The sequence below is a fragment of the Diabrotica undecimpunctata genome, chromosome 2 (assembly GCF_040954645.1).
Source record: "Diabrotica undecimpunctata isolate CICGRU chromosome 2, icDiaUnde3, whole genome shotgun sequence".
NCBI classification, from domain to species: Eukaryota; Metazoa; Arthropoda; class Insecta; order Coleoptera; family Chrysomelidae; genus Diabrotica; species Diabrotica undecimpunctata.
The window spans coordinates 84,532,859-84,547,173 of record NC_092804.1 but is presented as its reverse complement, the minus strand read 5'-3'; the positions used below and the strand labels follow the sequence as shown (position 1 = coordinate 84,547,173).

The 14,315-nt window shown below is 35.9% G+C and overlaps 1 protein-coding gene across 2 annotated transcripts in view; it reads left to right on the top strand.

Moving 5' to 3' along the window:
- Positions 1–14,315, top strand: part of LOC140434713 (uncharacterized) — a 402,091-nt gene that overhangs the window by 169,957 nt on the left and 217,819 nt on the right. For both annotated transcript variants that reach the window (XM_072523176.1, XM_072523175.1), the window contains exon 5: positions 9,867–10,060. In XM_072523176.1, coding sequence (XP_072379277.1) covers positions 9,867–10,060 — 194 coding nt within the window. The remainder of the gene's footprint in view (positions 1–9,866; positions 10,061–14,315) is intronic.

Genomic DNA, 14,315 nt, shown 5'->3' with positions numbered 1-14,315 from the left:
TCCAATAATTTTAATAGATAATAAAAGTTTTTTGTGATTAACGTTTTAGACTTACTTCGTCAATTTTGAGCTATCCAACAATAATTGCAGAATGTCATAAACATAAAATTAAACATAAAGTTGAACATAACACTACACTAGACAAGGACAAACAGTTTAAAATTATTTAAAAAAGTCGAAGATACATTCTAGTCGATAACAGAAGAGAGAATGGCTCCCGGTATTAACGGAAATGTTAAGGTGACATGTGACATATGACACCTTGGATGGGCAGTCACAATCATGTAAATGTAATCTGCACATTTTAAAATTCTATGTAACTAAGCATTGACCAAAGGTCCAACTGACACTACTATAGAAAATTTACTAGATTATTCTAGTTAAAATATTCTATATGTCATATTTCATTAGTTAATTTCCTGTAGTAGTGTCAGTTGGACATTTGGTCAATGCGTAGTTACATAGAATTTTGAAATGCCTAGGTCAGATCTACATGATTGTGACTGCTCATCCAAGCTGTCATATGTCACATGTCACCTTAACATTTCCGTTAATACCGGGAGCCATTCTCTCTCCTGTTGCCGACCACAATAGCTCCGACTTTTTTAAATAATTTTAAACTGTTTGTCCTTGTCTAGTGTAGTGTTATGTTCAACTTTATGTTTAATTTTGTGTTTATGACATTCTGCAATTATTGTTGGATAGCCCAAAATTGACAAAGTAAGTCTAACACGTTAATCACAAAAAAACTTTTATCATCCATTAACTTCGAGTTTTTATCAAGGTTGATCAACTTCTTCATTTAAAAAAAAAACGTTTCTTGGCTTATTTTAGATGCCCCTGAAGATGCTCTAGGGGGCTAAAGTACTTGGGCAAGATTTAATTAATAAAACTGTGCTCGATACCTGCCTTTATTTTATCAAAGTACAATAAAAATAGACTATGAATCAATTTTAAGCCAAACCGCGGAAAGAGTCAGGTGTGCTCCTTCAATGTCCCTAACAGAGACACTTTCACAAATCTGAACATCCAATAGTGTCATGAAATTCTTAAACTCTGGACTTGCTATAAATAGCTTGAAGATAATTTGTATCACACCTTGTCATTCACAGAACTTTGTTTTAAACTAAATGGCAAACTACCACCAGAAAAATAATATTCTTCGCAAACTTTTCAGCTAAAAATGGAAAGCACATCCTTCGACCATTAAAACGTAGACGTAGACGTAGACGCTTGCACTCTACGCTTTTGCTGCCGAATATACCTTGCCGGTATGGATGACACCAACACATACTTAATACGTAGATTTTGCTATAAATTAGTCAGCCAAATTCAGCGGATAAGACTCACATCCATACATAAGCTCTAGAATATCGTAGCTATCAATCCACCTAATATCCAAAGATAAGTAGCTAGAGAACGAAAGAAACCAAGTCTAGATTCGCAACATCCGCAAAAGAATAAGCTGCTCCTCGCCATCTGAACCCTCGAGAGGAATTTCCTTATGGTAGCTATCTTCCTAAAATCTTCCAGGACGGGTCTTGCCTGCAAACACCGGTTAACCTGTGTGAATGTGGGGTGGTACAAGATTCATTCCACCTACTTAGATGACTTTGCCCTTCAAATCGCTCTTTTCTGAAGTGACAAGGTTTAATTATTTGAACTGAACATATAAAGTACAGTCAGTAAGCTATTGCTTTTAAAAATGATTGCAAATTTGACACTAACTCCACTTTTATTGATTACATATTACCCCTAAATAGAAGATAAAACATTCAGAAGTATGTATTATTGGTGAAGTGGTATATTTTTGTTAGATAAATTAAGCATTCTTCCCTTTTTTGCGCATTACTACCAATTTTTACACAAAATATCTATCTTAGCACTTAAATATTTATTCTAAGATAAACTATCTAGAATTATATATAGTAAACAGACCAAACCAGAAATAAAATAATAAAGAAGCTGTATACAAGATATCGTAAAACAATGGATGAAATAAAAGAAGTTCTTCTTAATCGGATTCTTAAACGAAACGTATAAAGACATACTGACGTTAACAAAATACATTAGGAAATTTCCGCATATGAAAAAATACATCCAATTTGGTAATGAAATCCTTTTGTATCCATAAAGCTATTTTTAGAAAAGCACGTACCTACCAAAAACAGGTATTTCATAGTATACATATCTATTACATACTGTAATGCGTATGAATGATAACAAAAATAAAGAGTCCGTATGAACCGTTTAGAACATAAGCTGGAAATATACGGCTTAATCGCCTAGTTGCCAAACTATCGGAGCTTACTTAGACCGATATACTAATGGTTCCAATATACAGTGAAAAAGATCTGAACGACCCCTATAATATATACACGTGAACTAAGCGATATACATTCATGATACAGGGCTACTTATGAGTTCCACAAAATTTTTAAAAATTATGAAACTATACATGTTAACAAATCGACAGAGTCAATATTAGAGAATAGTCAAGTGAGCTCCGTATATAGGTGTCCACTTGACCACGGAGCTCTTTTGAACCTGAATTTTAACATGGTCGGAGTTCACTTTATGCCGTAGATATATATATATATATATATATATATATATATATATATATATATATATATATATATATATATATATATATATATATATATATATATATATAAAAGTAAAATGTAATGGCATGTCTCGCAATAGTCAGAAATACGTATATACGGTTGCCTTCCATCGATATAACTTTTTCGTTTTCTGTTTTGCGAGACATGCCATTACATTTTACTTTTATTATTCACTCGCATTATCCTTTTCCATATATATGTAATTATATATATATATATATATATATATATATATATATATATATATATATATATACATATATATATATATATATATATATATATATATATATATATATATATATATATATATATATATACATATATATTGTTGTGAATTTATTAAAAGGTTCAATATTTATAACACTTACGGATTTAATTTATTTCTTTATTTATATTAACTTATCTGACAATAATTTATTATATCCGTACGTAACAAATTCGCGAGCGCGGGTCTTGAGAATTAACTGTCCCTCCATATAAAAATGTTGTATTTATATACGAAATCCTGATATACTGGAATAGTCGAGAACATCAAGTTGGAGAATTCACCATAATTTGAATCTAGAACCTTCGGCGAAATTTCTACAACAAAACAGAATATTAGTGAATAAAAACATGTTTACAGGTTATGACTCATATTTTTACGTAACATTGCCCCCCTCTCAAAAGATGCTTCCTCCTGGAACTTTGTCGGGACTAGAACTGGAACGGTATGCTGGTATCGGCAACTGGACCCTCTTTTACAACTTCCAGTTGTATAAAAATGACAAGGGACGGTTTTCTCTCCGCACCAGTAACTATGTGGATTGCAACAGACTAACACCTGGACTTCGGTGTCTTTAAAGATCTCCTCCACCATATTTCGGATAACCCTCCAATCTAATTGGCGGCACTCCAACTTTGGCATGGCTAACTTTTGCACGTCGGACTCTAGTACGTGCCCTCTCAATTGAAGTAAGGCTTCCCATACATCTCGGTAGGTAGGTTGGTCACGGGCAGTGTCTTTTGTTACCAGGTAGAAAAGGTAACGTGATGCATCTTGGAGTTTCAAGGTTTTACCGGAAGCTGGCACTTGGCATTGAAGTTCTGCAACTCGACCAAACTTCCTTCGAAAGACGGATGCCAACCCTGGTGCGTCTTTGATACTGGCCGGGATGGTAAGGGCCAGCGAGTAGTCATCGGGGAGCGCGAGTAGATCTTGCTTTTCTTCAGTGGTAACACCATGTCTCGCTTTACCGGTACCTCCATAGGCACCCATGAATTCCTCAAACGTGAGGTCAGACACATCGTGGACTTGGTTTACTTCCACTTCTTCATCTACGTCGTGGTCACCTTCGAAAGACGCCAACCGGTTATGGTGTACTATCATCGGCTTTCCCCTCGGAATCTTGCTTATTCGGTAGATGACATCGTTGATCTTCTCCATGATGAGCTATGGACCTTCCCAAAACTGCTGCAATTTGGGAGAACAACCTTTTCGCTTCTTGGGATTATACAGCCAGACTTTGTCGTTCTTCTTAAAGCAACCCTTTTCGGCTTGTGTATCGTACCGTTTCTTCATTCGGTCGCTAGCGATCTGAAGGTGGGAACGGACCAACTCATGTACATCGTCCATTCTTCTTCGTAATTCGATCACATAATCTTCACCTGCTACATCTTCTCCAGGTCGACACCCAAACTCTAGATCACAAGGTAGTCGCATTTCGCGTCCGAATAGGACTTTGGCTGGTGTCTGGCCTGTTGATTCGTTAACAGCAGATCTGTAGGCCATTGTGAAGAACGGAAGGTATTGGTCCCAGTCTCGCTGATGATCGGACACCATCTTTGTCAAATACTTGCCAACTGTCCTATTCATTCGTTCTACCATACCATCCGATTGCGGGTGATACGCGGTAGTTCTTGTTTTCTTCATGCCTAGTCTATCACATATTCCTTGGAATAGATCGCTTTCGAAGTTCCTGCCTTGGTCACTATGGATCTCCAAAGGCACTCCAAATCGGCTGATATATTCTTGGATCAACTTATCTGCAACGGTGGCGGCCTTCTGGTCTGGAAGTGCGTAAATCTCGACCCACTTAGTGAAGTAATCCATTACTACCAGCATGTACTTGCCTCCATTTTCACTTTCTGGAAATGGCCCAGCGATGTCCAAAGCTATTCTTTCAAACGGGCTTCCAACATTATATTGTCTCATAGGAGCTCTCCTTTTTCGGTAAGGCCCGTTACTCGTGGCACAAATAGTACATTTCTTACACCAGTCTTTTACATCGTCGGAACTGTTCATCCAATAAAACCGTTCCCGAATTCGCTGAAGGGTTTTCCTTACACCAAAATGCCCTCCCGATGGACTGTCGTGTAACTGACGAAGTACTTCGGCTATTCTGCTCTTTGGGATCACCAACTGTCTTCTCTTCTCTGAACCGTCATCATTTTCCAGGACTCGTTTAAGCAAGCCATCTTTGATGATAAATGAGTCCCACTGGGCCCAATACGTCTTAACTACTGAGCATAGGTTTGATATTTCCTGCCAAGGTGGTCGACGGTTTTCCTCTTTCCATTTTCGGATTTTTTGTATAACTGGATCTCTCTCTTGTTCTTCCCTGATCTTAGTAGGCGTCCAGTCGTTGTTGACAATCGTCGTTCTTAGCACTGCTGCTTTCTTGGATTCCGTTTTGTTGCAGTGGGAACACTCTGCTGAGCATGGCCTTCTGGAAAGAGAATCAGCGTTTCTGTGGCTAACTCCGGCCCGGTGCTCAATCTTAAAATCGTATTCTTGGAGTCGTTCGATCCACCTGGCTATCTGACCCTCTGGATTCTTAAACTGCATCAACCACTTAAGGGCGGCATGGTCGGTTCGGATTAGAAACTTTCTGCCATAGATGTATTGATAGAAGTGCTCTACTGATTTAACTATTGCTAGAAGTTCTCTTCTCGTGACGCAATAATTCCGCTCAGGTTTTGAAAGAACTTTACTAAAATATCCGAGGACTCGTTCCTGTCCTCCTTGAATCTGAGACAGCACTCCTCCAATTCCCACATTACTTGCATCCGTATCTAAGATGAACTCTCCTTCTGGCAGTGGATACCCCAAAATTGGTGCTGTTATTAAATGCTTTTTCAACGTTTCAAAGGCATTTTGGCAGTCTATATCCCAGCGGTATTCTCTTGCTTCCTCTGTAAGTCGCGTTAATGGCTTAGCGATATCTGCAAACTTCTTAATAAACCTCCGGTAGTAAGTACATAGTCCAAGAAAACTTCTCACTTGATGTTTGTCAGTTGGTTTTGGCCATTCCTTAATGGAATCGATTTTTCCCTTATCCACGGCCACTCCTTTACTGACTATATGACCCAGATAATTGACTTTACCTTGAAATAGCTGGCACTTCTTGGGGTTTAGCATCAATTGGGCAGCTTTAAGTCGATTAAAAACGTTTTCTAAATTCCTCAAATGATCTTCGAATGTCTCCCCCAAGACGATTATGTCATCTAAATAAACCAGGCATGTTTTCCAAGATAACCCTCTCAACACATTTTCCATAAGCCTCTCAAATGTCGCAGGAGCATTACAAAGTCCAAATGGCATAACGTTGAATTGCCACAATCCAGATCCTGTGGTGAAGGCTGTCTTTTCTTTATCGACTGGGTCCATTTCTACCTGCCAGTATCCAGACTTCAAATCTAAAGTAGAAAACAATTTACTTCTAGCCAATGTGTCCAATGTGTCATCGATCCGAGGCAGAGGATAACTATCTTTCTTGGTAACGTTGTTCAGCAAACGGTAATCCACACAGAACCTCGTCGTTCCGTCTTTCTTCTTAACCAGGACCACCGGAGAGACCCATGGGCTCGTAGAAGGTTCTATCACCCCGTCTTTCTTCATTTCCTGAACAATCGTTTCAGCTTCCTCTCTCTTCGCCTGTGGTAATCGTCGAGCTGTTTGACGAATTGGCTTAGCATTACCAGTATCAATTTTATGCTTAACAACGGTAGTTCTTCCCGTCTTTCCTCCTTTCGGTACGAAAATATCACGATACTGCCGCAGAAATTCCCTTAATTTCCTTTTCTCCATCTGATTTAGAGACTGTCCTGCAACTGCAACCATTTGGTCGAATTTGTCGTTGGAATTATCAGATGTTGTCGCCTGACGGATTATGGATGTCACAGGTACACAAGTTCCTACTTTTGTCTCTTTCTTTATGGTCACTGGGTAGTCGTTGACATTGATAAGTCTCACAGGAATTTCTTTAGCCGAAGTCACCAATTCCTTTCCAATTATGATTCCACGGCCAACCTCATCGTCGTGGTTCCAAGGCTCCATCATAACAGGTCTCCCTTCGTCTACAATTCCCTGTAGTCGCGCTACTATGATCGTTTCGCTTCTCGCAGGCACGACTGTATCTTCTGTAATGGCTGCTTGCACAGTGTTGTCATTATGTGGATGGAGAAATACCTCCTCGTTGCCAACTTTGATTACCTTATTCTTAAAATCCAATTGGAATCCATGCATATTCATTACGTCCATTCCTAATATAACATCCTCTTCGATGTCAGCAACTATAACAGTATGAACAAACTTTTCTGCCCCAATTCCCAATTGTACCTGGATTTCTCCATGAATGTTGGCATTTTCACCTGTAGCGGTCCGAAGTCGTAACCTCGTTGGTAACAGTTTCTTTCGGCTGTTTATAACTGTCGGGCGTATAATGGTTCTGGTCGCTCCGGTATCCACCAACAACGTATGTCTTTTACCATTTATTTCTCCATCTACATATACACTATCTTCACGACATTTCAAAGAAGCTATTAGTATGAGAGGGTCTTTGGAAAAGTTCTGGGTCGAAGCTGCCCCCCTAAGGCTGACCCGTTCTAGTTTTCCTGATGGTGAGTTTCTTGATTTGCGTCGTACCTAGGGTGCTTACAGGAGCTTCGCACGTGTCCTATTTCGCCACAATTCCAGCATCTGATGGTCTTCGTTTTCTTATATGTCATGCTTTTCATCATATTAACGAGCTGGTCAAGTTTATCTTCATCTCCTTCCTCTTTTACAGTCCTAACTTTACTGTACCCGCCAGAGGCCTGCGTAGCTGACTCGTATTCGAGAGCGGCGGATAAGACATCAACCAGCGTCTTGTGACGAGCTAATCGTAGTGTTCTCTGCATTTCATGATCACGAAGACCATCAATAAACGTTTGAACGGCCAATTTTTCCATCATGTCTTCGGGAGCTGTTGGATAAGCATATCGTACTAATCTGGCAATATCTACCTCATATTCTTGAAGAGCTTCATCTTTCTTCTGTCTACGATTTTTAAGCTGCGACTGATATACATGCTCCAAATGTTCGTGGCCATATCGCATATTTAACCTCTTCTTCAGTTGTTCGAAATCATCGGTCTCCTCTACGGCTATGGTCTGAAGCACATCTAAGGCATCTCCTCGAAGAGCGATAGTCAGGTTTACAGCCTTTTCTTTTTCAGACCATCCATTCGCTCTTGCAGCTGATTCGAACTGTTTCATGTAGTTGTTCCATGACGATTTTCCGTCGAAAGTTGGGACTTTCACATGGACAGAACCTCCACTTCCTTCAAATTTCGGCCGTATTTCCAACTTACATTTCGTCTCGTCTTCTTTTATCTCCACTGTAATCGGATTGTTACCTCTCTCTGCTGTCCCTGTTTCTTCCATCTTCCTTTCCATCTCTTTAATCTTTTCTTCGAAGGCCAACTTAACGGCAGCAACTTGGTTTTTTAACGAAGATATTCTATCGTCCAGGGCAGACATCTCAGAAGTGACTTTAGAGATTTCTGAAGAGATGTTAGCAGAAACTTTGCTTTCCAGGGAAGAAATCTCGTTAGAAACTTTGCTTTCTAAAGAAGCGATGTCGCCGGAAACCTTCGAAATATCGCCAGAAACTTTGTTCTCTAATGATGCGATATCACCGGAAACTTTGTTCTCTAATGATGCGATGTCACCAGAAACTTTGGCTACATCACCAGAAACTTTGGCTACATCACCAGAAACTTTGGCTACATCACCAGAAACTTTCGAAATCGACGAGAGGACAGCATCTTCAAATATATAAGTCTCTGGATTTAGTCCTTCTTCTAGCAAAGCGTTCTTTAGTCGTTGGACTAACTCAGCCTTTTTTCCGGTGGAAGCTAATTCTCTGTCTTCAAGATGTCTTCTTAAATTAGTCACTGTCAGCTCATAAATCGTAGCCATTTTCACAATCTATTTTATATTCACTTGTATTATTATTATAAGTCTAATTTATGTTCGATCTCACTCTGACACCATTTGTTGTGAATTTATTAAAAGGTTCAATATTTATAACACTTACGGATTTAATTTATTTCTTTATTTATATTAACTTATCTGACAATAATTTATTATATCCGTACGTAACAAATTCGCGAGCGCGGGTCTTGAGAATTAACTGTCCCTCCATATAAAAATGTTGTATTTATATACGAAATCCTGATATACTGGAATAGTCGAGAACATCAAGTTGGAGAATTCACCATAATTTGAATCTAGAACCTTCGGCGAAATTTCTACAACAAAACAGAATATTAGTGAATAAAAACATGTTTACAGGTTATGACTCATATTTTTACGTAACAATATATATATTATATATATATACAAAATTAAATTAAATTGGAATATTGTACTTACATAACTGTATAATTTTTAAAATAAGTTAAGTTTTAATGTTTTGCAAATTTGAAAATTTAATGGATTAACCTCATGTTGTAAGTTTTTTTTACTAGTTTTATACAATGCTATTTAGTTCTAATTTCATTGTATTTACTGATACCATATTTTAGCATATCCTGAAGAAGCAAATAAATTTTGCCAAAGCTTGATTAAAGAACAAAGAGTTTTACTGTCCTGCCCTATTAATGACTGCAACCTCAATATAAAACTTTATTTTACATAACGTGTCAGTCAATAATACCTAACTACTTTATATATATATATATATATATATATATATATATATATATATATATATATATTGATTTATATATATATATATATATATATATATATATATATATATATATATATATATATTGATTTATATATATATATATATATATATTGATTTATATATATATATATATATATATATATATTGATTTATATATATATATATATATATATATATATATATATATATATATATATGTATATAACTTCTAGATCTAAGGGTAATGTTTGTTGCAGATCAGAGACTAACATAGTTGATAGTTCACCTACACCCACAAGATCACGACGTTCATCAGTACATAGCAATGGGGGTTTGGATATACCTGCTGCTTCTGCAGTTGCTGGCGTCGTTGCTGCTAGTCCAGAGTTACCATATATGACGCCGCCTGTAACACAAGCCAACTTTAGTGGGGATTCTCAAGATTCTTCAAGTAAGTTTCTAATTTTATGGTACCTAATGTTAGGTTAGGTTAGTTTTAAAATGAGTGGATGCTTAACCATGCTTCTACTCGACCTAAGAGATCTCTGGTGGTTCATCCCTAGGTTAATGGCGTGGCTTCAGTCCAACCGTTTTAACAAAGTCCATTATGGCCTTAGGTGACACTTCTACAAAGTCGTAGGGCTCGAGTTGATAATTGTCAAATGTATTGTATGTATTGTGTAAGTCCGATTTAGTTCATGTGCCCCTTGAAACGACAATGTCACCAAGAGTTATACCACAAAAATATCAAACAAATTACCTTCCAAGTAGACCACCGATAAGGAAATTTATTGATAGATTGACAGTACCACAAATAAGGTTTTTAAAAATGTTAATTGTTTTTGTAAAAAAATGTGTTTATGTGTTATATATATATATATATATATATATATATATATATATATATATATATATATATATATATATATATATATAGTGTAGGTAAAAGTTTATGGTCTTTATTGGTTTTATTTGACCTGTTGTCTTTTTAGCATAGATGATCAAATTTGGGCGAATTGATTTAAATGGCAGCTTAATGTTTTTTCTTGGGAATATGCCACAATTTTACTTTACAATAAGTTTAATTTAACATTTATATTTCCACTTCGGAAATCGTTTTGTATAAATAAAATTTAATAATGTTTCGTATTTTAATTATGATTTCCGAATTGGAAATCTAAACATCAAAATAAGCTTATTTTAAAGTCACATTGTGCCTTATTCCCAATAAAAATAATAAACTGCATTATGACACCACAATAAAAAAGCTTCATACAAAATTATTTGGCAACGTCGTATCGTCAAGTAAGGACACTTTGATTTTAATACTGTGGTAACGAGCAGAACAACATAACTAGTTTGGTATGTCATGCGTATTGCATGGGTTAGTGCGTTGGTATTTCATAAAGCGTAATAAATAAAGACAGTACTAGTAAAGCATTAGGAAGCAGCAGGTGTAATATATTAAATTTAAACTGGATGAAACGTCTTTTAATTAAAAATAAGATATTATTTGGTATTTTCCAAATAATATTTTTGAAACCATATTTTCGTTTAGATTTCTTTTAGGTAGTGAAAATAAAAATTAGTTCTATAAAAATGAAACAAAAAAGATAAAATTAGTATAAAAGTATAAAATTTGTTCTATAAAATGAAATCAAATAAAAAATAATTCCAACACTTCTGTTTAAATTAAAAATAATTCCAAACAATTAGAAATTCTAAACCAAATTCTTTGGTAATTAAATGTCTAACCAGACCACCAAATTGTAACGAACAGTAACCAAATCTATTATTATTATTATTCTACTATATATAGTGATGTGCAAATCAGAACTGACCCGATTCAATGAGCCGAATCTTCAGAAAGATCCAACTGACCCGAATCTCAAAACTAAACCTAACGGATCACGGGTCAGTAACAAACACATATGACGCGCGGAATGATGTAGTTCTAACCGAAAGCAAGGAGTCAGCTGAACACTGAATCCCAAATTCTTATAAACAGAACCGAATCTTTTCAAATATTTTGCGGTCTTGCTCGTTTGAAAGGAACGTTAATCGTGAACTGATTGTCGGTTGTCAGGACGGGGATATTGGGAGAGCAAAATATTATTTATTTTACTGATAATTATAAGGTGTAAATTATTAATTAAAAACTATAAGTACTTATAATATAAATTATCGGCAAAAATATGTATATATTTGATCAAAGTAAATTTTTGGTTGCCATAACATTTACTTGTAAGATTGAATAACAACTACATAATAACATAATGCTCTTACACTCGATTATCCACCCACCGCCTACCGCTAAAATTATAGATTTGGTTTGCATTATGATCTATACTGCCCCGTGACCCGATAAAGTGATCCGGTTCTCTTAAGTGAACCAGAACCGGTGACCCGAATCTTAAAGATGACCCGAAATTCCCGTCACTAACTATATATATATACACTATTATTATCTATTATTCATTCTTATAACACCCGAGGTTTAGATGACATATATGTACCTAGAACTATGTATAAAAGTACGATGAATTCGCTCTTTTTTAAAAGCTTCCTTAAATTTAATCAGTTACCAACATCTGTAAAAAAATGTACTAGTCTCAATAATTTCAAAATGTTACTTAAACAATATATCAAAGATTTATAGTGTACTTTCTTTATATTGTATGTATATTGGGTTTTCTATTTAAATAAAGATCTATCTATCTATTATACAACGCATTTCTCATTATGTTTTGGCTAAGTTGGATTATCTTTTCCTTCAGTTCCTCCAAGTTGGTGGCTCGCTCGAACTCATGCCTGTACAATTTCGTTTTTAGCATCCCGCAAAAATAAAAATCTAGAGGAGCTAAGTCGGGTGACCGAGGGGGCCATTTACAAAACACTGCCAAATAATGGCGGCCGATCATGACGGTTCGTCATGTTTACCGAAATAAAATGAAGAAAATGTAGTAATGAAATGCTGTAACAAATCGTGTGCAGTATATGTCTCTAAAATATGTTCTATTTATCATAAAAATTGTGCTGAACGGGCAAAAGGCAAAATTATCGTAGAAAATGGAAATACAATCATTTGCTGTAAAAATGAGGTTAGTTTACCACGAAATGCCGATCAAAAAATTGAATCACTAGAATTGGAAAACAAGTATTTAAAGGAATTGTTAGGTGAAGTAAGAGACAAAAATAATGTGATACACATAAATAATCAATTATTGCTAGACAAGATTAAAACTATGGAAAAGAATGAAACTGTAAACAAAGGAGTGAATACTGCCACGATGGTCGGAATCGTAAGTGCAAACTCAAAAGAGTCTTGAACTGTTGTAAATGCTACAGATAATATAGAGGCAAATGATAGTAACAAAGCTAAGTTAGTACAACAACCTAAAACCTTACCATCCCCGTCTTCCTCTTCCTCTTCTTCTCATAAAGTACATAAACATGACCCTCAAAATAAAGTTTTCACTCAGCAAGAAGTAAACAGTGCAGTTTTACAGGCACAGATTACAAATAACATGCAAGTTATCAGGTTCAGGGGATTAGGGGATCAGGTACGCACACCTAATAAAAATAATGAGTGGCAAGTAGCCAAACGTAGAACCCGTCGTTTTGTGGTGGGCCGTGATGAAAATACTTCCCAGGTTCAAGCAGTTCCAAAATTTATACCATTTCATGTCACTAGGCTTAATCCAGGAACTAAACCTGAGCAACTGAAGGCCTTTTTGGAGCCAAATTTTCCAGGCGTGAAATGTGAAGAGCATTCATCATCCCACCCGGAACATTATGCCTCAATGAAAGTTACCATCAGACAAGACGATTGTAGAAAAGCATGGAAACGAGAGGCTTGGTCAAATGGAGCCGTAGTCTCGAGGTTTTTCATGAAAAAGAGGATGCCACCAATATAGGAGGATCTTCAGTTATAAAGAGCAGTATCATCCATCAAAATGCTCAATCAGTGGAAAGTTGTATGGATACAATCCAAGAAGAAATCTGACAACATAAAGAGTGCATCGCAGTTTGTTTAAGTGAACATTGGAAATCCAATACCCAATTACAAAATCACAATTTTATGGGTTTCAAATTAGTTTTTGCTTTCTGTAGAGATGAAGGCGAACACGGTGGCACAGCAATCTATATAAAAGAAAGCTTATCATGGAGGATAAGAAAAGATGAAAGTGCTATGACAAAAACATATGTTTTTGAATGTTCATGTGTAGAAGTGTTTTTTAAATTGCAAAATTTTAATTCTTTGTATATATCGCACTTCAAAGTCTTGTGTGCAGGAATTTTTAGATATTCTAGAAAATGTTTTAATGTATATTTCAGATGAGAGCTCTCTAGTTTTTATTGCAGGTGATTTTAATATAGATTTGAGGAGTCAAACTAAAGATAGATCAGACTTTCTCTATTTATTAAAAACATTTAATATATTGCCATTAGTTTCTGAATATACTCGCATATGTAGAGCTACAAAGACGTGCATTGATAACATTTTTACAAACTGTGAACTTTATGTAGCAGAAGTATTAGATACTCATATTTCTGATCATCTTGGTCAAAAAATAACTTTCAGTATTAATGTAAACAAAAAAGAAAATATAAAAATTAGGAAAAGAATTGTTGATTCCCACAGTAAAGAAAATTTTAGGCAAATGCTGCAAGATGAGGACTGGGAGGAGCTTTTTTCAGTACCA